The 22,431-nt window shown below is 38.0% G+C and overlaps 1 protein-coding gene across 2 annotated transcripts; it reads left to right on the plus strand.

Moving 5' to 3' along the window:
- Positions 1–11: 11 nt before the first annotated feature.
- Positions 12–17,446, plus strand: LOC113109680 (ribosome-recycling factor, mitochondrial-like). Of its 2 annotated transcripts, none has more exons than XM_026273403.1 (7): positions 12–121; positions 4,346–4,516; positions 4,819–4,971; positions 8,604–8,722; positions 12,277–12,368; positions 15,236–15,395; positions 16,865–17,446. In XM_026273403.1, the coding sequence occupies exons 1-7, from the start codon at positions 34–36 to the stop codon at positions 16,940–16,942; spliced, it is 861 nt and encodes a 286-aa protein (XP_026129188.1). In that variant the 5' UTR covers positions 12–33; the 3' UTR covers positions 16,943–17,446. The 2 variants fall into 2 exon arrangements, with proteins under 2 accessions (XP_026129188.1, XP_026129189.1); XM_026273404.1 differs by lacking the exon at positions 12–121 and adding an exon at positions 2,050–2,103.
- Positions 17,447–22,431: the final 4,985 nt, after the last annotated feature.

Genomic DNA, 22,431 nt, shown 5'->3' on the forward strand with positions numbered 1-22,431 from the left:
ACCGGCTTTGATGACGCAGAACACTAAAATGCGATGACGTGTGCCCTTGAGCTGCCCGTGTTGTCAAAAAGGGACTGTTACAAGCCATGCCTGCTAAGACACATTTTTCTACATGAGAAAAGTGAGTATGTCTGAATAACACTTGTGTTGTTATCTACGTTAGCGGGATGAATGTATTTGTACTCGCTGTGTATGTTTATGTTTGTAGCAATGTATGGGTTTCTGTATTTTCAATGCTTGGAGTAAAGTTACATGTTCTGTACTACAGTGTGCTAATGCAGACTTGACCTGACGTCAAATGAACAGCCTGTCTGTGCTGAGAGAAAAAGAAAAATCGTGTCCATTTAAATCATTTCTTGGGTAATGCTCGGAAACATTGTTATTAATACCACAGGGCATAAAGAAGTAAACGGCAAAGGAAAGCACGTGTTGTTGTTTTAGTTTCAGAACATAATATCCATATAGCACTGGTTAAGGTCTTGTTATAGGTTGCCACTAAGATGATGAATTATTTAACTTTGTCATCAACTCAAGCTTCTGTTCTTTAAATGTTCACTTTTAAGTGTTTTGCTCTGATAAATGATGGATCATACACTTAAAACCACTTCCTTCTCATCACTGTATGCAAAATATAATACTATTTAATAAGCTATGCCTGTAGATTTTAGATTTAATAAAAGAAACTGAAAAATAACATGAATGCTCTGACCATACATTATAGAAATTAAAATAAAAGCATTTCAAATGATTAAGAAATAGAATATTTGTAAAATGAACACGGTTCAATCAGTTTTATAAAATAAATAACTGGACATGATTATTATTATTATTATCTTTTTTATTTGTTGTTTTTGTTGTTTTGCAGCAACTCTCTATTTTAAGGCTGTTTAATTAAAGACATAGCTCATATTATATCATTATTAATGTACCTCATTTCATTTATTTATTTATTCATCATTTATAAATTTATATATTTCATAATAACAATAAATTAATCCAAAAATACATAAAAAAATATGATTCTTTAATAATGGCTTGAATAAACATTTGGTGTGATACATTTTTTTTTTTTTTTTTACATAATTTTGACTTTTGGGACATAAATACCATACTATATATACACACACACACACACACAGTGCGTATGGAAAGTATTCAGACCCCTTTAAATTTTTCACTCTTTGTTATATTGCAGCCATTTGCTAAAATCACTTAAGTTTTTTCCTCTTTAATGTACACACAGCACTCCATATTGACAGAAAAACACAGAATTGTTGACATTTTTGCACATTTATTAAAAAAGAAAAACTGAAATATCACATGGTCTTAAGTATTCAGACCCTTTGCTCAGTATTTAGTAGAAGCACCTTTTTATCATATACAGCCAGGAGTCTTTTTGGGAAAGATGCAACAAGTTTTTCACCCCTGGATTTGGGGATCCTCTGTCATTCCTCCTTGCAGATCCTCTCCAGTTCTGTCAGGTTGGATGGTAAACGTTGGTGGACAGCCATTTTCAGGTCTCTCCAGAGATGCTCATTGAGTTTAAGTCAGAGCTCTGGCTGGGCCATTCAAGAACGGTCACAGAGATGTTGTGAATCCACAGTTATTTTAGCTGTGTGCTTAGGGTCATTGTCTCGTTGGAAGGTGAACCTTCGGCCCAGTCTGAGGTCCGGAGCACTCTGGAGAAGGTTTTCGTCCAGGATATTTTGTGAAAAATTGAAGGGGGTCTGAATACTTTTCGTACCCACTGTGTATATATATATTTTTGCAACAACTGTATTTCCAGGTTTTTTTATTAAAGGTATAGCCCACCGAAAAGGTAATATCATGTCATTATTTAATCCCTCATTTAATTTTGCTGGTTAAACAATAAGAGAATAACAGAATGTACACGCTGCTCTTTTCCATACAATTCTAATGAATGGTGACCAAGGATTGTTAAAGGAGTAGTTCACCCGGTGTGGATGTTTTATCAGCTGTTTGGACTCATTCTGACGGCACCCATTCACTGCAGAGGATGAACTGGTGATCAAGTGACGAAATGCTACATTTCTCCAATTCTGATCAAGAAACAAACTCATCTACATCTTGGATGGCCTGAAGGTGAGTACATTTTCAGCAAACTTTCATTTTTGGGTGAACTATTCCCTCAACAGCCCTCACTTGCATTGTAAAAGAGCAGCAGGAGCATTCTGCTAAACACCACCTGTAAGTGTTCAACAGATGAAATGAAGGTGAATAAATGAGGGTAAATAAATAATGACATGCTCTTTCTTTTTGGGTGAGTTATGCCTTTAATTAAAAAGCTTTGAAATACAGTTACTGCACAATGTCAGTTTTCATGCACTGGCTTAAACTTCTTGAAATCCATCCACTGGTTTTTATTACTGAAACCCGAGCGATATGCAACACGGTCTCAGTTTTCACAGTAAGAACTGTAAGAGTTCACACTGTAAACATTTCTCTCATGAGGGGAGCCAACCGCTCTCATTCCTACCAGCGCAATGTAACCCACAGACCACCTGTGCAACAGTTTTTCTGCTTGAAGGCCTCTCTAAAAACTGCCATCATCTCTTTCTCCATCCACACCCCGTGTCGGACAACTCCCATCTCCTAAGGACGACAAGAAGAGTCACGCTTTTCATTTTTTTGATCTGCGTCTAACCAGAACAGCTGCGGCTCCCATTGAACCTGCAACAAGCATCGTCAAGAGCCGATAAAAATCTCAGCTTGTGCGTGTTTGGGGGAAAGCTGCAGCGGCTGCTGTTAGACCCGTGCCACGAACTTATCTTTATCACAGCAACTGTAAAAACACACGGCCAAAAACTTGTTTCAGTCTCTATCCTTTAGAGAAGCAGAAGCCAGGCTGTATTTTGACTAGCGGGATAGCTCACGCTAGACAAAACAAAGACCCAATGACAGAGGCGCAAGCAACCCATGAGCGAGCTTGTTCCAGAGCACCTGCAGAACAGCGCTGCTGTTACAGTCCACGCTGATAAACAACCAGCGTTTGAAGATTTATGCTACTAAACGAAGTGGCAGTGACACACACATTGCAGGACTCGGAGTCTCCGATAATGAGCTGATGAGTTGAATCAGATGTGTTCGATTAAGCAGACATCCCTAATGTGCAGTGTTGGGGGACCTCCAGGACCAGGATTGAGGAGCACTGCCCTAACCCTGAGTATTACACTCAGCACTGTTTGTGCTGCGGACAGGAATGATACGTCAACTCGTGCGGCTGCAGGGGAGTTGTGCTATTACTTTAATAAACCATCAGACTTACCATTTTCACCAGGCGGATTATAAACAAGGTGGATAAATGTCTAAACTTACATTTGAAGAAAAGTCCTGAGACATATCAAGCGACTAGAATATAATAGAAACTCAGGGATGGACTTTTTTGACTCGAGCCAGGAAGAAACACAAAACACTAGCAACATGATAAAAACATACTAGATTGCTAAATTGTCATAAAAAATGTATTACATATATATTACATATATTTTTTTTATATTAAATTAATGACAAAATTTTAATTATAAAATTAATATTTTATTATAACAATTAACTAATGCAACTAAAAAACACAATTACAATTAAATTGAATAAAGAAAAATAATCAAAACGCAATTCATAAATACAATTACTTGAATAATTACAATTTTTAATTATTTTTTGGGGGGGATATACATATTAATAATATATTAAAAATATGCTTTTTTTTCTCCTGATCAAAGTGATGTCGTGCAACTAAATTATATATCACAAACCCCCTCGGACCCTCACAACTGTCTGTCAAGGTCAATACGTCTTTTAAAATAGAAGTAATTTGAGCTTTTATGACAATAAGAGCAATAATTAAAAATTAGACAGTGAAACACGTTCACAGTGGAATTACATCAGAGCCATTAAAGTTAAATGCCTTTAAAATGTATATAATAGTTTGTATATAAAACCAACATAAAGTAAATTAATTTCTGTAAACTTTGCACATACATTTTAAAGAATTATTTCTATTCTTTATCTCGAACACTCTTTATTTGTTGTTTGTCATCCACTTGTATTTGTGCTGAAAGGACAATCACGCTATTTCAGAAAGTACAGCTATGCTTTTGAGTTCAGTTTGACTCTGTTGATGAAACTGATGGTTTTCTTGTCCATCTCTGTAGAGGTCTTTTTTTATTTTTTAATTTTACAGACGCCCCCTGGTGGCAACATTGTGTTGTTGCTAATGTGTTTTACTCTTTTTATTTTTCTCATTATCTATATTTAATGTAAAGTTGCTGTATGTGTTTATCATCCTTGCATAAATCATTTTCTCTCCATGGTATTGTGACCACAGACATGGCATTGAGTCATCTTAACCTCCTGCGACCAGTACTGTGCAGATTTCTGCCCTCCGTTTCGAGGACCCCGCTGGTGACCAGTTCAAGAGTCCCCTCTCTGCCTCACGCGAGCTGTCCCACAGTCCTGCCCAATCATGTCCGGCATTATGCCACCAAGAAGAGTAAAGGTGAGTGGAGCACAGCCGCTACTCATCCCTCACAGAGCCACAACAAAGAACATCCAACATAGGGGTAGAAGTGATATTGTGTTTGTTTCCCATAGCCGTGCTTGTTTAGGTTCACTCAAGTGGGTTTAGAGCCCATATGAAGGGAGGAGAGATTCCCTCTTTTCCCGTCTGAAATCCTGCTTTCATTTGTAATTGCTAAGACAATCAGCCAGCATGCTGGTCACAGTCTTTCATATCTATCTCCTGCTCTTCTTTTGAAGACATTAATGTTTCTTTCTTCTTTGTTGCTTTTTATATGTTAGCAAAAGCAAAAGGGCAGACAGCTAAAGTGAACATCAATGCGGCGTTGGTGGAGGATATCATCAGCCTGGAGGAGGTGAAGGAAGACATGGCTGCTGTCCTGACTACTCTGAAAGAAGATTTCAGCCGCAGCCTCAGCATTCGCACATCCCCAGGTCAGGACACACAGACACTGACACACAGGCAATCCTGTGCTTTTTAACCTGTAACTGGTTACACTAGTTAGCCCCCACTGGTAAATGTTGTCACTACACCATCTGGCTGCTTTTTGACCACTGGAAGCCATTCACACAGGCACACAACAGAGGAATTACAAACTTAATTTGGACAAATTATGCCAATTAAGTCAGCGATGTGTAGAATAAAATTATTTCTCTATAGATTTATCCAAGTTTAAAAGTTCAGTACTTTCAAAGCAGTTAATGTCCATCATATTATACCTCATGTTTGATGTATGATCATGTAAATGACATTTATTGATCATTTATACAATGTATTATAGTACATATATAGTAGTAGAAATTTTTAATTTAATTCCATTTTCTTAAATTTCAATTAATTTCAGATATGGATAATATAATTAAATGCATGCACAAAATCTTATCCTAAATCGAAGACATTGTTTGCCTTTTGATGACTTACTATATTTATTTATTTATTTGATTTAATGAGAATTCGTAATGTTTAAAGCTAGACAATAATGCTGCAAAAACAACATTATTTTATTATTTTAATTAAGTTTTAATCAAAGGTTTTAATATACTGCATTTCCATTAAGCCTTTCTTGATTTTTGAGTAATAAAGTGAACAAGCAATTGAATCAGAGAATTAAGGAATCACAGAAATAAATGTGACTTCTGAAGCCATAAGAAGCTTTATTTACTGAAAAGCTTCTCTCGTATAGGATCACATTCTCATATATACTTAACTATTGTGCATCAGATTCAATTATAAGACACAAGATCCAGTGCTGTTTGGTGTCACTGATTTCAACCTTGCTACATCAGTGCTCGCAAGCTCAATTCCTGGAGGGCCAGTGCCTAATTTAACCCACCTATCTATAATTTGCAAGCAATTCACCACACCTTTATTAACTTGTTCGGGTGTTAGGGTCAAAACTAAACTAAACCGGTTGTTGGCCCTCCAGGACAGGACATTAAGAGCCCTGATCTGCATTATCAATGTCATGTTGAGGTTACACAAGGCTAGAGTAGTATTGTGTTGCCTTGTCCTCCCATGAGGATCAATGCACAACAATCCACCTTTGCACGTTCTGGCCGTGACCATTGTTCCGAAAAAAGGTGGGGTCACCCTGTTTGCGATCCTACTTCCTAAAGTACATCCAGGTCAACCCCGTTCACTCTAGCTCAATCCCAAAAGACGCAGCAGCTGGGCATTTGGGACTTGTGGTTGTGGAGTCCATGCTCTTTCCTTTGACCTCTTGACTTGCCGGTCCTTCCCTCCTTGCTCCAGCTTGGTTCCTTGGAGCAAATATGGAAGCTCAGTGAGAAGAATCAAATGACGTTCTTTTAAGCAAATGACGGACTCATCTGGATTTAGTTAAGCAGCTAGTTTATTGTGAAGGACAGGAGAATCACCTTGGCTGGGGGAATGAGGTTGCGCAGTGCAGGATTAATGTGGTGACCCTGTGTCTGGGCACACAACATGAGGATTACGGCCTGTCGGTCTGTCATCTATAGGATTGAACGCTTACGTTTGGATCTCCACAAATATACCATCTCTTGTTCCAGATAAATCTGCCGTCAGAGGACATTGCTTCACAGAGACATTTGTATTTTTCCAAACACCTCATCGGTTCGGTGTTTCCAACTAAAGGCTTAAACAGTCGTCATGTTTGTGGTTCATCTGCAAGAACGCAAATCAAAAACCAAGCCAGTGTTGCTTCTGAATATTGACTAAACTTTATGTTTTTGAAACTGCCAGGGCAGCAGGTGGTATCATGACCATAAAGAGCACATTTGGCTAATAGCTTCCCTGTTAAACTTCATGGATCTTTAGTGGAGGAAACAGCTATATGTTTCATGGAAGCGTTAGCAGATGTGAAGGCTTCCAGGTAGCACACACACACAAACTGAGGTGGGATCCTGGCCCAATTTGAGATTGAGGGTTGGGCACCATATGCACTGTTCAGTTCCTTAGAGATTGGACAGAAGCTGAAGTATGCTCTTCTTAGATGTTACTGTTCAACTGAATGGCAGAATGGTGCATAGATAGAGAATTTGAAGTTCTCAAGTGTTTTCTTTGGTCAGAAAGGCACATGCAGGTTCTGAAAGATCAAAGGTGCGTCTCAGCTGTTCTCAAGTCTTTAAGAAGTGTGGGATAAAGTAAGGTTAGACTGGGGACAAAGGGTGGGAGACAGAAACACTGCTGTGTGAGGTAAGGCAGATGAGGGAAGGAGACATGCTGGCGAAATGCTCTGGTTTTCTGTCTGGAGAGAAAGGAATGGGTGCTTTCATCCCTCAAGGAAAGCGAGACGTGTCGTCACAACAGACATCGAAAAGTGCCTTTTCTTTTGCAACCTTTTAGGCTGGTTGGGAATGGATCCAGAATGCAGGCAAGTGTCTAGTTGACAGATAGTGGAGGTAGTTATTGCATTTGTTTTTCTTGAAGGGATAGTTCCCCCAGCCTTACACATCATTCCAAACCTGACATTCTTTCTTCTGTGGCATTTTGAAAAATGTCTGTTTTTTTGTACATACAATGGTACATACAGCGTTGTTTTGGGCATTGTATGAACAAAAACAGTCGAAACATTCTAGAGTTCAGAAACATTCTTTTTTTCGGTTCATGAATTTCCTGAGAATGGATCCCATGACCTCGGTGTTGTTATTGCCTTTACTCTTTGAGTTTCAGCAACAATGCACAACATCTTGTCAGTTGCTTACTTTCCATTTTTGTCGCTAACTCATTGGACCGCTTTCATTGGTCCTGTATGCCATGGCTAATAACTGTATATCAAACAATCACATACACTCTGATTAATTGTGATTTTTGATGCTTTTCACTTTCAGTAAAGAGAAACATTTTGGATTTCAGCCAAATTCTCACAAATTCTCACCATCAACTAGTTGCTTATTAGCATTCCTATTACTAGAATATTTGCTGTTTATTAGGACTAATAAAGCACATATTAATGTCTTATTCTGCATGACTGTATTTTAGATATCCTAATCCTACCTCATCCCTAAACTTAACGTCTGCCTATTAACTCTTTCCCTGCCAGTAGTTTTGAAAAATGTTGCCAGCCACCGCCAGCGATTTTGATGATTTTTGACTCAAATTTGATGGACTCCGGTATATTTTGCTGTATGAATATTTGAATATGCAATCGACAAAATAAAGATAAGAGCCTCTACGTTTAAACAAAAAAATATTGCTTTCTATCTTTAAGCATTCTTTTTTTTATCAACACTTCATAAAAATGGATGATTTGGAGCAAAAAGCTGAGAAAATCGCATTTTTGTCAAAAACTGTCAATTGCAGGGAAGCGTTGTCTTCTAAATGACGAGATAACTCATCAGTGGTGGGGAAAGAGTTACTAAGCAGAAAATTAGGAGTTTATTGAGGGAAAAAGTACTAGTTAATGGTGAGAATTGGTCCCAAACTAAAGTATGACCAAATTTTCCTATTACGTCTAATAATAAGGAGGTGTTATGAAACTGTACCGAGTTTTTTATTTTCTATTTTAATTGGCAAATGGTTGAATCACTCAAAAATTGTGGAGAAACACACTGGTTAACAAAGGATTGTGTTCTTGTGTTCTCAGGTGCGCTGGACCACATTACAGTCACCACAAAGGATGGCAAATTTCCACTCAACCAGCTGGGCCAGATATCCATGAAGTCTCCTCAGCTACTTGTGGTCAACATGACTGGCTTCCCAGAGGTACAGAACCAAACTACAGAGGGCTTCCTTGCAGAACTTCTCACTCCATACTGTTTGCATGCAATGTCAAGCACACACACCAAAAACACACTCTTTCTCCTACTGAAACCTGAGTGTGATGGACTCTTTCCAGCCTGGTTTCAGAGAAATTGATTGATGGTTGGGGGAAGCCCTTTGTTCTTGGAGAACGATTGAAACATAGGCCAAGACTCTGTGGTTAGCTGTCAGGCCAGGAAATGACCGCAAAGTGGCCTCTGGAACTTAGACCTGAGTTAATGTGTGATATCTCCCTCTCTTTTCTGTGTCTTATGAGGTCGGTGTCTTTCTGCTTTTCCTCTCCTCCTCCTCCTCCTCCTCCTCCCATCACCACACTCTCTCCATTGATATATATGAGTTCTCTCTGCCTGATGTTCAGATAACCCTAATGAGATTAATGCTCTCACTTCTTGGCCTATGTCCACTCAATACCAAAGTCTCTAGTTTCCTGGTGGCTCTAAAACCCACCAATCTACCATCGCCATCCATCCTGGGAGACTTCAAGCCAAAGATTGCATGTATGTAAGGGATAATGTATAGTTAGCCAGTCATTATTGCAAAACTAACCTTTATAGGATGATCAAAACCAAGGCACAGGGGTTTTGCATCACCCTAAAGGTGATACATGGTGGTTTTGGCTTGAAGCTCCTGTGTAGTCCATTACAATACATCAGTTGATCAAAAACACTTCAATAATATTACAACGTTAATTTATTATATTACATATTATATTGTATTCTATTCCATTCAGGGATGCGCCTAAGTGGTGTGCAGATGTTCATGCCTGACCAAAATAAAAAATGCGCTGCGTAAATATATTTAGACCACTCCTTTGCATACCGACATGGTTGACCACTATTTATGCATAATCACCGTTTTATAACAAGCAACTATAAAGCTGTATAAGATTTACATTCAGACGGAAGCATAAATCTATACTATGCACTGCCAGTTTCACAGCAAAACTATGAAATTTCATTCACTTTCGCGTTTCAGTCAGCAGCGCATATATATAATTGCCAGCAACCTGCTGATTTTAGATTTGAAAATGCAAAAAATTATATGAAATTATAAATAAACAAATAATGTAAATTTAAGTTTTAGCATTGTATTTTATGTGTACTATAACTATTTTTATTTAAGTTATTTAATTATTTAAAGGGGATGGGAAATGAGACTCTGATTGGTTTATTGTACGTTACGCCCAAAAAACACCCAGAGAATGGGGACAACTCATTTAAACCTTGCGCCTGGGTGCGCCGAATGTTTTCCCGCCGTTAAACTAGCAAAAGTGGATTCGGACACGCCCTGAGTGCACCTGCCCTGAGTGCACCTGCCCTGAGTGCACCTGCCCTGAGTGCTTTAGTTTAGATCATGTGCTTAGATCGTTAAAATAGGGCCCAAGAAGTCATTATACAAAAACATCTGAATGCTGTAACTGTCCAATCAGAATAAAGCGTTACGGAGAGCCATGTAAAGAATACAGAAATATGACTAAATTTAATTTTCCCTTTCGTTAACAACAGCTGGGGTGCTGTTATTGATGTTACAATTAACCATTTGCAAATGGGTTTGCCTTTCTATTCATCAGCTCTATGTTAACATAATACTAAAAAAAGATCCTGCACAGTATTAAGGGGTCAGATTTTATGCTCAGATGACCCTAATACCATATGCGGCAATTTACGGTGTCAGGAGAAACTGGCCATTACCTAACAGTCCTGCAAAAAAAAACACAGAGGTGAGTGGCCCGGGCCAAAAGCAAACAGCTTTATGATTGTTCTAATCCATTACACACTCTCTGAGAAGTTGTTTTCCAGTCATTCATTAAAGGGCCAGGGAAGGTGCAGCCTTGTTGAGAAACCCCAGTGGCTGTTGTGTGTGTCATTAGCTTTCACTCTCCGTGTGCCTGTGTGGTATCCAGAATCATTAAGAAAATTAGGATTTTTTTGCCCACGGTTTTTCAAGTTGACTTTGAACCCAATTCTCTGTTTAAACACAAGTACATGGGGATACAGATTGTTGTTTTTTTTACATACTAAACAGAACAATACGGGTTTTACCGTAAAGTTATGAACCACCAGGAAGTAATGATGGCTGATGACGATCAGAGAGAAAGCACATGCACACAATGCCTGTAAGTGAGTCAGACCTCACAAGAAATGCATACTAACATCAGAGGAATTTGTGTGCAGCACTTGCGTGTATACTTTTTTGCTTGTTTCTTTTTGTTTGGAGAAGAAAAAAGTTAACTGTATAAGTCATAATTGTATAGTTCAATTATTAATTTGTACAACAAAATTCTATGGTGAATATGTATCTTTATTTGCACACTGACATATGAATAACCAGTCAGTAAATAGACTGATGTAAATTGCATGAAACTAAAACTGTTTTCATTACTGCAATATAAAATTTCAAAGTTAACTTCAAACAGAAGTAAAAAATGACTCACGGTTACTGAGTCTGATTCAGATTTACTTAAACACGTATCAGAGTTCTGTCTTCTATACGTGTGGGGCAATAAAATAACAGGGTATGTTTTGACTCATAAATGTTGCCAGATCTTCCTAGAAAAAAAAAAAAACTAATAAGAAGACACCCATAATTCCTCAAATCAAATCAAATTATCCACATGGCAAAAAACTGTGACATGCTTGCCTACATTATTAACTCCATAAACTTGATCAAGTTATGACCTGAGCCCAAACAACAGGCCCAATGCGCTTATAATAAGTGGAGCGTACTCTGCAAATAGCCTTTGGATACCAAACATGTGAGACACCTGGCATGGTACCAGTTCTGTTCCATACAAACACAAAATGATAATTTAGGGGATTCAGTCCCATATTTAAATCCAGTTGTCACTCCTGAAACTTGTGTATACAGTGTGTATGCAAAATACACAAAATTGAACATGCAATGTGGTAATGGGAGAACTTTATAGCACAATACTGTGCTAAACGTTTGTTGTTGCATACTACTTCACATGCTGTTTTATGTAATATTAGGCATATACAGTAAATACTGTGCAGTATGCACTAGTATTCCAGTCTAAACAAACTAAATCCACTATGATGTATACACACTAGACTGCATGCATGTAAGTTCAGAGTGTAATCTCAAGCTAGTCTGGCCACAGGAGATGAGGTGAACAGGCAAAAACCCCCGACACAGGGTCACGGTGGGTCATGGCCCTGCACTGCAACCTCTCAGCGCCGTCCCACTGGATCAGGCGCTGACAGTGCCCTACGGCGCTTGCTACACCACACGCTCCACCCCTCTACCTCGCTCTCTGGAGCTCCATAATGGGGAGATGCTGCCCAGCTCCTTCTGGATCAAAGGGCCCAGGGCTGGGATACTCCACTGATCTGGAAGGGGGTGGTCTTGTGAGATATGAGGGCTGGAGAGATGCAAAGGGTGTGTGAAGTTTTGCAGCAGGTACCACAAGCCCAGCTGGCTGTCATTAGCTCTGATGTGTGTGTGTGTGTGTGTGTGTGTGTGCGATGTGTCCTCAGGCCACGGCAGCCGTCACCCGTGCCTTACAAGACAGCAGCATGGGACTCAACCCGGAGGTGGAGGGCACTATCATCAGGGTGCCTGTTCCCAAGTGAGTGTTTTACCGCCCAGGGCCTGAATCCCCATGACCACTCTCACCTTTCCTTTTAACAACACTTTCTACAAGCTTTGTTTGCTTTCACTCCACTTCCTGTCGTTCTGTCTCATTTTTATCCTGTTGTCTGTGCAATGCTAATGTCTCTTTAATGTGTTTTTAGCTTGTTATGGCGTGCATAACCATTGCTTTAGGACATTTTGGTTTTAGAGGGATTTTTTGGCACTTTTCTTAAGTTAAGACTGAAGTTAAGAAAGTTAAGACTTTCTAAATCTTAAGACTGGAGACCACCTAGACCAGCTGAAAACATGCTTGACTGGGCTGGGAGACCAGCTAAGGAACAATGCAGAACAGGGCTGTCACTAATGATTATTTTGGTTATCGTAGGGTGACCATATGGGCCATTTTTACAGGACCCCTCTTTGCCAGGATCCCTTTATTGCCTAAAATATCCAAGTTTTTGATGTTTTCACTTTGCAGATCGACTGTTGTATGACATTCACTAGAGCTAAAGAGAGCACAGAAGATGGCTCCTTATGCATTCGAATCACTCTTGCGGTATTTTGGTGTCACACAATGATCGGCGCGCAGTGACTTCAAGTCGAAATAACAGACAACTCACCTTCTCACGCGGCATGTTTGCTCGATGTACAATACACACGATATTAGTCAGACTACTTTGGATGTTTTAGGCAATATAAAAATCCTGGCCAGGCAGTGTCCCATATAAATGGTGCATATGGCCAGTTAAGTTATGGCCAGATGAAAAGTTAGCATATTGAGAAAGATTATGTATTCTCCTGTGTTGGCATAGGTTTATAAATGATTTACATTATAGATCTGATAGAATGATAGAATGGTGCACACTGATCCCAGATGAACATTATAATAATCCCAAACTCACAACGGTATGCTGAGATGGACTTTGAGACACTCCCCACATGTAAATGATCACTGTTTGTGTGGAGCAGCATTTACTATGGACAGATCATCTCTTCATTCGATCATCTAAAAATAAATGAGGACTGCATCCCAAATGACACACTATACGCTATGTACTTGCACATCATTTACTTATGCGCTGTGTACTCAACCATGTAGTGTATGAATTATAATAAATAGGTTATTGAGTCTTTTTGCACCTACCCCTCTATGAAGCAATTAAATCTGCAACAGTCGAGTGCATGAAGTGTTCAATATTCCACACTTAGTTTTTCAGTTATTTAAGTGCTTTTTTTATTTTTAAAATTTTCTCGCATTATTTATACTACAAAACAGAATAGAATAGCTTATGGCATAGTATTCTCAAAAATGTTATTCGGGGATGGGGTAGTCCCCAATCCCCAGTTCAAGGATTATATTTGGAGCCATGTCACCTTTTTCAGGTATGTATGTTAATAGAGTACTTGAATTGAATCAAATAATCATGACAGCCCTAATCCAGATCATCTTAGGCTACGTTTACACTAGTGAGTTTTCATTTTAAAACGCATGGTTACACTACTAACTATGGTTACACTCGACAACTGAGACTTTTGAAAATGTTGCAGCCCTTGTTTCAGTTTGAAAACTGTGGGCTAGCGTTTTAGTGTAAACGGACCTTAAAGGAGACTTTTGAAAATGGTGTGGCTGCCCACATTAGCTCTTTGTATCCTTGACGAACATGTAAACAATAACATCATGCTCATAGCTGTACCCATAGATATGTAAAGGTAGTTTCCCAATTCGACCGCCCCAAGCACGCAGACGTGTCCGCCATCTGAATAACAGGGAATCTACCTTTACATATCTATGGTTGTACCTGCCTGAATGGTCATGTGACATGCGTTTTTGGTTGTGTAGTGTAAAGCGTTTCCAAAATGCAGTGAAAACGTCAATGTAGACAAGAATCGTATTCATTTTAAAATACTGTTTTAAAACGAAAACGCACTAGTGTAAAAAGGGCCTTAGTATCAACTGTGCCAGCTACAAACTGTAGCTGCACCTTATCAACCGCATAACCACTCCAAAGCAGCCATTCAGAACACCCTAGTAAGTGTATAGTGACTCCCTAGGAACCACCTAGAACACTTTATCATCAACACCATAGGAACACCTTGGAAAACACACTCCAAACACATAGCATAACACACCAACTGCATGCTTTTCATAATGTTTCTTTTTATCTCAATCCAGTCATATCCTGTTCTTTTTCAGCTGATATATAAAACTCGCCTGTTCTGTTAGTGTTTAAGATGGCGTTGTGTTGTCATTTTTCACGTTCCCTTCTGTTCGCTGTATATTCTCTTTTATATGTGACACAAAGAAGCAAACGCAGAGGTCTTGAACTGCTCTTCCCTGCCAAGCCAAAGAGTCTCGCCGCACGGCCTTCATTCTACAAAGCACAAAACTGTTTGATTACGAGAGCGCGCTCTAGCTCCAGCTCCAGCAGCAGGTGCTCGTCTGGCAGCGTGTTCGGAGGGGCCGAACGTCTCGCCCGTAATCAGCACAGCCTCCTCGCATGCATTTGCATTTCTAAAGAGAGCGGGAGGCTTGATTGGCTCCGAATCAGTAATTATGAACATTGTTTAGAGTAAACAGACACTACTCTTGGACTGTTTGCAAATGGCTGGCAGCAAAATGCCAATTATAAGATGGGGAAACTTCTACACCTACAGCAGAATTTGGGCGAGAACAACAGTTTTTTTATCGTTAGACTTTTTGGTTTATTTTCAAAGACTGTGCTTATAGCTGTTTGAATGACGTGACTCTTTCTCTAAATGTCATTTGGTCTAAAATGATAAATTAGCACAACTGATCTGGAGACATTTCAGAGATTATTATGATCTTAAATGAGTTGGTTTAACCGTGTGTTTGACTTCCAGGGTGACGCGTGAACACAGGGAGAATCTGGTGAAAGTGGCGAAGCAGTTCAGTAACAAGGCCAAGGATTCGCTGAGGAAAGTACGGACCAATGCCGTGACGCGAGTGAAGAAGTCCAAAGAGAGCGTCTCTGAAGATACCATTCACTTGGTAGAAAAACAGGTGACACAAATGAGGATTAACCAAGAAATAAAATAAAAATAAATATTAATTATATATATTTTTTATTAATATCAGTAGTAATAATAGTAGTAATTTTTTATTTTTATTTTAAATAAATTATTAACTTGAAGGTATTGAAAGTAGTAGTAATTGTAGTAATAGTAACAATAATAATAATAATTATTAATAGTTGTTAATTAATAATAAATTCATGTGCATTATTATTATTAGAAGTGGTAGTAGTATTAATAATAATAAATTATTAAATGTTTTAATTATTGTTGTTTTATTATTAATAAATGCATAAATATTCATTTACATTTATTAAAATAACAATAATAATAATAATACAGTATTAATACTTATTTTATTAATAATTCATGTTTATTATTATCATAAGTAGCAGTAGCAGCAGCAGTTGTAATTTTAATAATTATTATTATGTATATTTTTAATTATTGTTTTAGTAATAATATTATTTTCAGAGTAGTAGTAGTTGTGGTAGTAATTAATAATAATAATAATAATAATAATAACTTATTTCATGTTTTATTAATATTATATGAATGTATAGTAATAGTAGAGCTTGGCAAAAAAAAAAGATTTTTCCATTAATCTTTTTTGTTTTTTTTTAATGACAGTGATTCAATATTTATTCTCAAAAGATAATGTTGTCATTAATCACTTACCTCTATGTCGTCCCAAACCTGTAAAAGCTTTGTTCGTCTTCAGAATACAATTTAAGATATTTTGAATGAAAACCGGGAGGCTTGAGGCTGTCCCATAGACTGCCAAGTCAAGGTCTTTATTCAACAATTCCTCTCCTCTATTTCTCTCCACATCACCGTAGTGCAATTTTTGGAGATTATGTGCTGTTGAATAAAGTTATTTTTTTCCGAATGGAATCGATTTGAATCGGGACATCTGAATCAATACCCAGCCCTTAGTAATAGTAAATAATTATAAATATTTTAATTGCTGTTTTATTCCTTTTAATTAGAATGTTTTAGCAATAGTAGTATTCAAAATATTAATATAATAATATTACTTATAATTATAAATATTAATACTAGTCTTATTATTATTATTAAATATAGATTATTACTGGTACGTTTAGTAGTTGCAGTGAATATGAATAAAAATAAATGTTAATAAAAATAATTTAAATGTTTTTAATAATTATTGTTCTATTAATAAATAGCCAATAATTAGCAGCTAGTATTAGTACTAGTACTGATGCTAATAAATTGTTTTATTATTACTAAAAAAATTAATTTAGCATTAGTACTAGTAGTAGTAATAATAAAAAGGGATATATATTAATAATCTAAATAAACCAACATATAAATACCTACAAGGTATTTTTTTGCAGTCACACAAATATGTGATTGTGTAAATATTGTATGGTATTTATGTATAAATAATAATCATTTACATTTGTTCTGTCTTGTTTTGTCCAACATCACTAGATTCAACAAATGGCAGACGGTTACGTGGCAGACATTGACAAACAGCTGGCCACTAAAACCAAGGAGTTACTCGGATGACTTTCATAACGCCCCGGTCCGTTTGTCTCTCTATCATCAGGTCACAAACAGTCAGCTGTTCTTGTGACTGGAACAAAAATCCCCCAAACAGAAAACAGTTAATGATCGTGGCGATGGAAGGTGGTGTTTTGGATGGTGTTTGGGTGTTTTTCTCATGCATAAACAAATGTAGGCATGGCACGCCAGTGGCTTATGACGCTGCTTGTGTTCACATCTCCAAACAAACAAACGCAGGACAAATGAAGTTTTAATGTGATTTGGGGTACTCCTCCTAATCAAAGCGATGCCACAAACGTGGTGTTTATGTGAAAGGCACCGCACTGAATGTAAACGCTGTGGTCTTTACAGGAGGCTGACAGTCACACAGGATGGAGGATGAGAGCACAAGGCAACATGCTGCCAACATTTGTTTCGCATTCACAAAAACGGCCTAAAATAGTCATATTTTCATCTGTATGATCAGACCTAGCCATGTAAAATTAATAAAATGGTTTAGTTACTGCCCTTGTGCTGTAGTCTGTGTGTGTGTGTGTGTGTGTGTGTGTGTTTGTGTGCTTCGTCTTTTTGAATCATATTTCCACATCTATTGTTCTTTGTTTATTACTGTTGAAACTTGATGCCCAAGATTATTCTACAATGGCAATGTGAAATATATCTTCTTCTGCCACAACATTTCTGAATTCTCAGTGCTGAATACTGATTCTTATTGGTTGATGAATGTTCCAAGGTTTTTTTGGGCTACTTTCTTTAAAAGAAAAGGGTTTTTTTTACAGAAAGTGCTATAAAATATCAACTTTTCTGTGAACTGTAACCATTTTTAACTCAAATTGTAACCAAAACAACCATTTTTCCGGAGTGTAAAGAACATTTTAATCATCTAAAGAACCTTCTCTCACTATTACACTTTTAGAAATAATGTTTTTTATTGCCATCAATGGTTCCATTTAGAACCTTTAACATCCATGGAAATTTTCCAGTGCATTTTATTGTGGAAAACGATTCTTTAGATTATTTAAATAATCTTTACACTTAAAAATAAAAAAAATAACAGTGCTCTCTTTTAGGAACAGTTTACTGAAAGTTTCTTTGGTGATTCAAAAATAGTTCTACTGCGCAAAGCCTTATTATGAGCCTTTACGTATTTTTAAGATTAGGTTCTTTATGGAACTGTATAGGTGCCAATAAAAAACTATTTTCATTCAGGCTTCATATGACTACTTACAGTTTAAAACCATTCAAATCTAAAATAATTTCCTTTTTTTTTTCCTTAATTAACTTCTTACAATTTCGACAGCTGGACGAAATTTGAATGGGGTGCATGCTCAGCCATAAATGGCAATAACGTGACTAGTCAACAGGAACTTGACTGTTTCTAATCAGTTGCAAGAGCCACAAAATGTAAAAAAAACAAAAAATATATATGTAAAAAAAAAATTATGTGGTATTGAGCTATTGCATTTATTATTATTTTTTATGAGAACACTTATGGGTTAACGGCGTTGTGGTTGCATTATCACCTCCTGGTTGCGAATTTGTATTTATTTATTTATTTTATACAACATTCCGTCTTCAGTTTTCCCTTGCATGTCCAACAGTATTTCTCGGCAATAACCGTAAGCATTGTCTCTAATGGATGAAAACGTGGGGTCACTAAATAAACAAAAGTTTAGAGGCGCTAGCTCGCAGACAGAGGAAATGGGCAGGTTTCCCGCGGTCCATATGTCAGTAATTTGGGGGCATTGTATACCTTGGCCTGAGAGAGAGGCTCGTGATCGATGGAGGGGTGAAAAGCCCGAGTCGCTGGCTCCGCGCGCGGCCCCGAAAATTGCTTTCAGCTGATAGCTTCATTTCACTTGACATTTATCAAGTGGATTACTGTGTGTTTCTCTGTTTACCACTACCATGATGGAGAGGATTGTGATAGCAGCGGGGAGACCAAATGTTTTTCCTTCTGTGTCGCTGGAAATATATACATGTAAATTGGCTCTGTAAACTCTTGAATTGACAGTAAACTCGCATCGCAGAATATACACACTCTGCGTAACTTGGACCGTCACCTCTTGACCCGTGTCGGAACGGGGTCAGTGTGCATGCAAAAACAAAACAATCTATTAACTGAGGCAAGTGTCCATCGGCATTTTCTGTTTGCCGTGCAAAAACACATGGAAATCTTCCATATTTCCTCCCTTGTTTGCATGCAAATGAGTTAGGACTGCACTGCATTATTCATCCTCTCAGTCTCGTGACAATGCTAGAACACTGATCTGTTGGTTAGGGTGGGAATATGAGCACTTTACAGACAACGGGGTCTTCAGCGAAGGAGCAGAGCTGTGCTATACTTTCCCTATCCGCGTGCACTGATTACGGTCCACGCACGCATCCGTACGCGGAGATGCTTCGAGAGCGCGTTTAATCACTTCAGTGGCACCGATTTGGCTCCCGCGCGCTCGACGCGTCCTCGCCTGAAGTGCGCGAGCCACCCCGACCGCCTCATCAAGAATCCAATCAGTTTAAGCGCGAGATGCACTTCGCTGGAGATGAAAAGAGATTTTCCGTCGGGGTGTCGGTGCCATAAGGGCATGATCACTGCATATGCAAAGTGGAAGGGAAATTAGCGCGGATTCTCTTCCTCTGATAGTCATGCATATATCAGGGGAGCGAGTAAGGAGTTCAAATCGAAGCCTTTTCTGGCAAATGCATTATTCATTCTTGATCTCAGGTCAATCTGAGCGCTGTTTCAAGAATTACACAACTTAATATGTGGCTGCTAGTGAACTGCATTGTAATGCCGGCATGATGACAGCCTGCGCGAACGCGCGGTTAGATTTAACCGCCGCGTGCTCGTGTCACTTCACACTTGAATTGGACTTCGAGCTCGCCGCTGTTATTCGATATCAGCCTAACAAACTTTTCCTCCCTGATCATTTATTATGCTGCCTGTGAGGAAACGCAGAATCGAAATCCATCTTTTTTATAGCAAACCTTTTTTTTCTACGGTTTTCTGCACATTGAGGGACCTTTCAGGTTTCTTTGTAATGGAAAAATAGGTTCTTTAGATTATAAAAATGTTATGTACAATAAGATTTTTTATTTTTCATTTTAAGAACTGTTCACTGAAAGGTTATTTTGTGAAATCAGGTTCTTCGAAGGCCAAAAAAAATATATTTTACTGTTTTCTTTCCTTGTGTTTACATATTTCCTAATGAAATTTGGAAGTTGAAACAGGACAGACTGATGAACTTATCCCTTTTATAATAAAAAATTCTCTATAATAATACAAAATAGACAGTAGCCGCAGCTATGAACTATGATTTATGCTATTACTCGTTCGGGTGGTATAAGAGACCTGTTCATTTCAGAGCCATTTGATTAGACAAAATGAGAGATCAATCTGTTTTCCATGAAGTGGAAATTTGTAGTTTTTAATTTATTTTATAGTAAATAATATAAAGCTTTATATAGTTTTTTTATTTAAGTGTAAATTGCTTAATTTTACACCATAAGCTTAGCTAACCTTAAACCTTTTATTGTTTTCCAAGCACTACAAATGCAGATCTGACTTTTATACAAAATGTAAACTTTAGACCTTACAGGTTAGACACATTATTGAATTTTACATGGATGAAAATTGGGCTGCTAGGGAGACACTTACAGTCTTTAAATCAGTGTTGTGGGAAGTTACTTTTAAATGTAACACACTGCAATATTGTGTTACTCCATAAAAACATAACTGATCACGTTAGTTACTTTTAATGAAAAGTATGCATTACATTACTCTTGTGCCTATTCTTTATTAAAGTAATCTGATTATGTAACTCGTTTACTTGTAAAGTGTTACCCCCAACACTGCATGACACAAACTGAATAAAGATCCTAGCTCAAGAAGAATTTTCAGAACACACAAGTCTCATTTTTTTACTTTCAGAAAGATGATTCATCAGGCAAACAGTAAGTTGTTGAACAACAGCACAATCCATTGAATGCACTTACTTCAGCCTCATTTCCATTCCTGTCATAAATGAAATATGGCGCAAATCTGACCACAGTCTATTCTAGTTGGGATTTTAGTCTGTGGAAATAGTTTCCTTCCGGTTGCCCTCCATCCAACCTGAACGACCTAAACCTGTGCTATACGTGCAATTAGATCCCTGCCCAGGGTGCGCTCATTAGATGGATCCTATTGAACAGAAACGTCTTTGAGTTTGAAGTGGTTAAACTGTCATTTCAAATCGTCTGGACCTTGTGATTACCAGCACGGGAGGAATTATATATTTAGCTTTAAGTCCGTGGCGATTTCCTGCCCCTGTCTTGATCCTAAGTGACTGGAGCTCTAGATGCCCCCATCTCCACGGAGTCTCCATATCCCCCCGGGAGGACCGTAATCAACGGCTCAAAGCACGGAGGGATGCAAGATGAGGCGAGTGGGGGCACGGCATAGGCCTACATGCATGTATGCACAGAGCTGAAGTCTTTACTGCACAAACGAGGAGGAGGCAGCACCTGCCATGCAAGCTAGTTAAAGGCCTCTCACTGAGTCCGCGATCACTAGTGTCAGTGGACTGTAGTTTTGTGTCAGGAACAGATTGGGTAGTGGTGTGAGTGACTGCTGTCTAAGGCCACCAAGATTTCTCAGCAAGTAGCATCTAAAAATAGTATACAGTTTACTTCAGGAATCTGAGGTGGTTGGAGTCTCACACACTGACTTAAAATAAAGCTTCCGAAAAGGGACTTTCAAACTATTTTTGTTCTGAAAAGAACCTTTCAGTGAATCGTGGCCGGCTGCATCTAATCCTCAAGACTGGTCATGCATTTTCTAATTTGGTCATGAAAAAGGCAGAATGGTTTTATTTGTGTTGGAAAAGTGAGACTGATTTCCCCTTGACAAGTGCTAGCTGGTCAAACTACTGTAGTTCTTAAAACATGGTGGCTAAGTTTATGCAACTGGCCCCTGCTCTTAAAATAACTTTTTTGTCTTAGTGTGAAGAACATTTCAGTAATCTAAAGATACTTTTATCCATTGGGAAGGCATGGATGTTAAAGGTGCTTCACTGAATCATTAAAGCCAATAAATAACATATATATATATTTTTAGTGGCATAAAGTCTGGTCAACTTTGTAGCACATTAACTTCCACAAGAAGGACATGTAAATCAACCGACCACATTGTATTGTTTTTATGTGTCCTTTAGAGGAGGTTCATCTCAAATAACGCCAGCATAGGAAAAAAAAGTTGGTCATTCTTATAAGAAATCGGCGCAAATCAGGAAAGATTTTACATCTATCAAATGTATAACATGTGCTAAGTTCGTAGTAAATCTAGCCTCTATCATGTTTGCTTCATACGGTTTTAAATAAATCCAAAATTATTGATCACTTATTGACTGGATTCAATTAAATGACTAAAAATATAATGTGGTGCAACCATTAAGTAGAAAGTAATATCATAATTTCCTTAAACGGTGAGTGTACACATCTTAGTCATTATTTAA

This window comes from Carassius auratus, chromosome 10 (assembly GCF_003368295.1).
Source record: "Carassius auratus strain Wakin chromosome 10, ASM336829v1, whole genome shotgun sequence".
Classification (NCBI taxonomy): domain Eukaryota; kingdom Metazoa; phylum Chordata; class Actinopteri; order Cypriniformes; family Cyprinidae; genus Carassius; species Carassius auratus.

Coding starts and splice junctions, on each gene's coding strand:
- LOC113109680 (XM_026273403.1), top strand. CDS start 34: ATGACGTGTGCCCTTGAGCTGCCCGTGTTGTCAAAAAGGGACTGTTAC. Junction 8,723..12,276: donor ACATGACTGGCTTCCCAGAG/GTACAGAACCAA, acceptor ATGTGTCCTCAG/GCCACGGCAGCCGTCACCCG. Junction 12,369..15,235: donor ATCAGGGTGCCTGTTCCCAA/GTGAGTGTTTTA, acceptor TTTGACTTCCAG/GGTGACGCGTGAACACAGGG.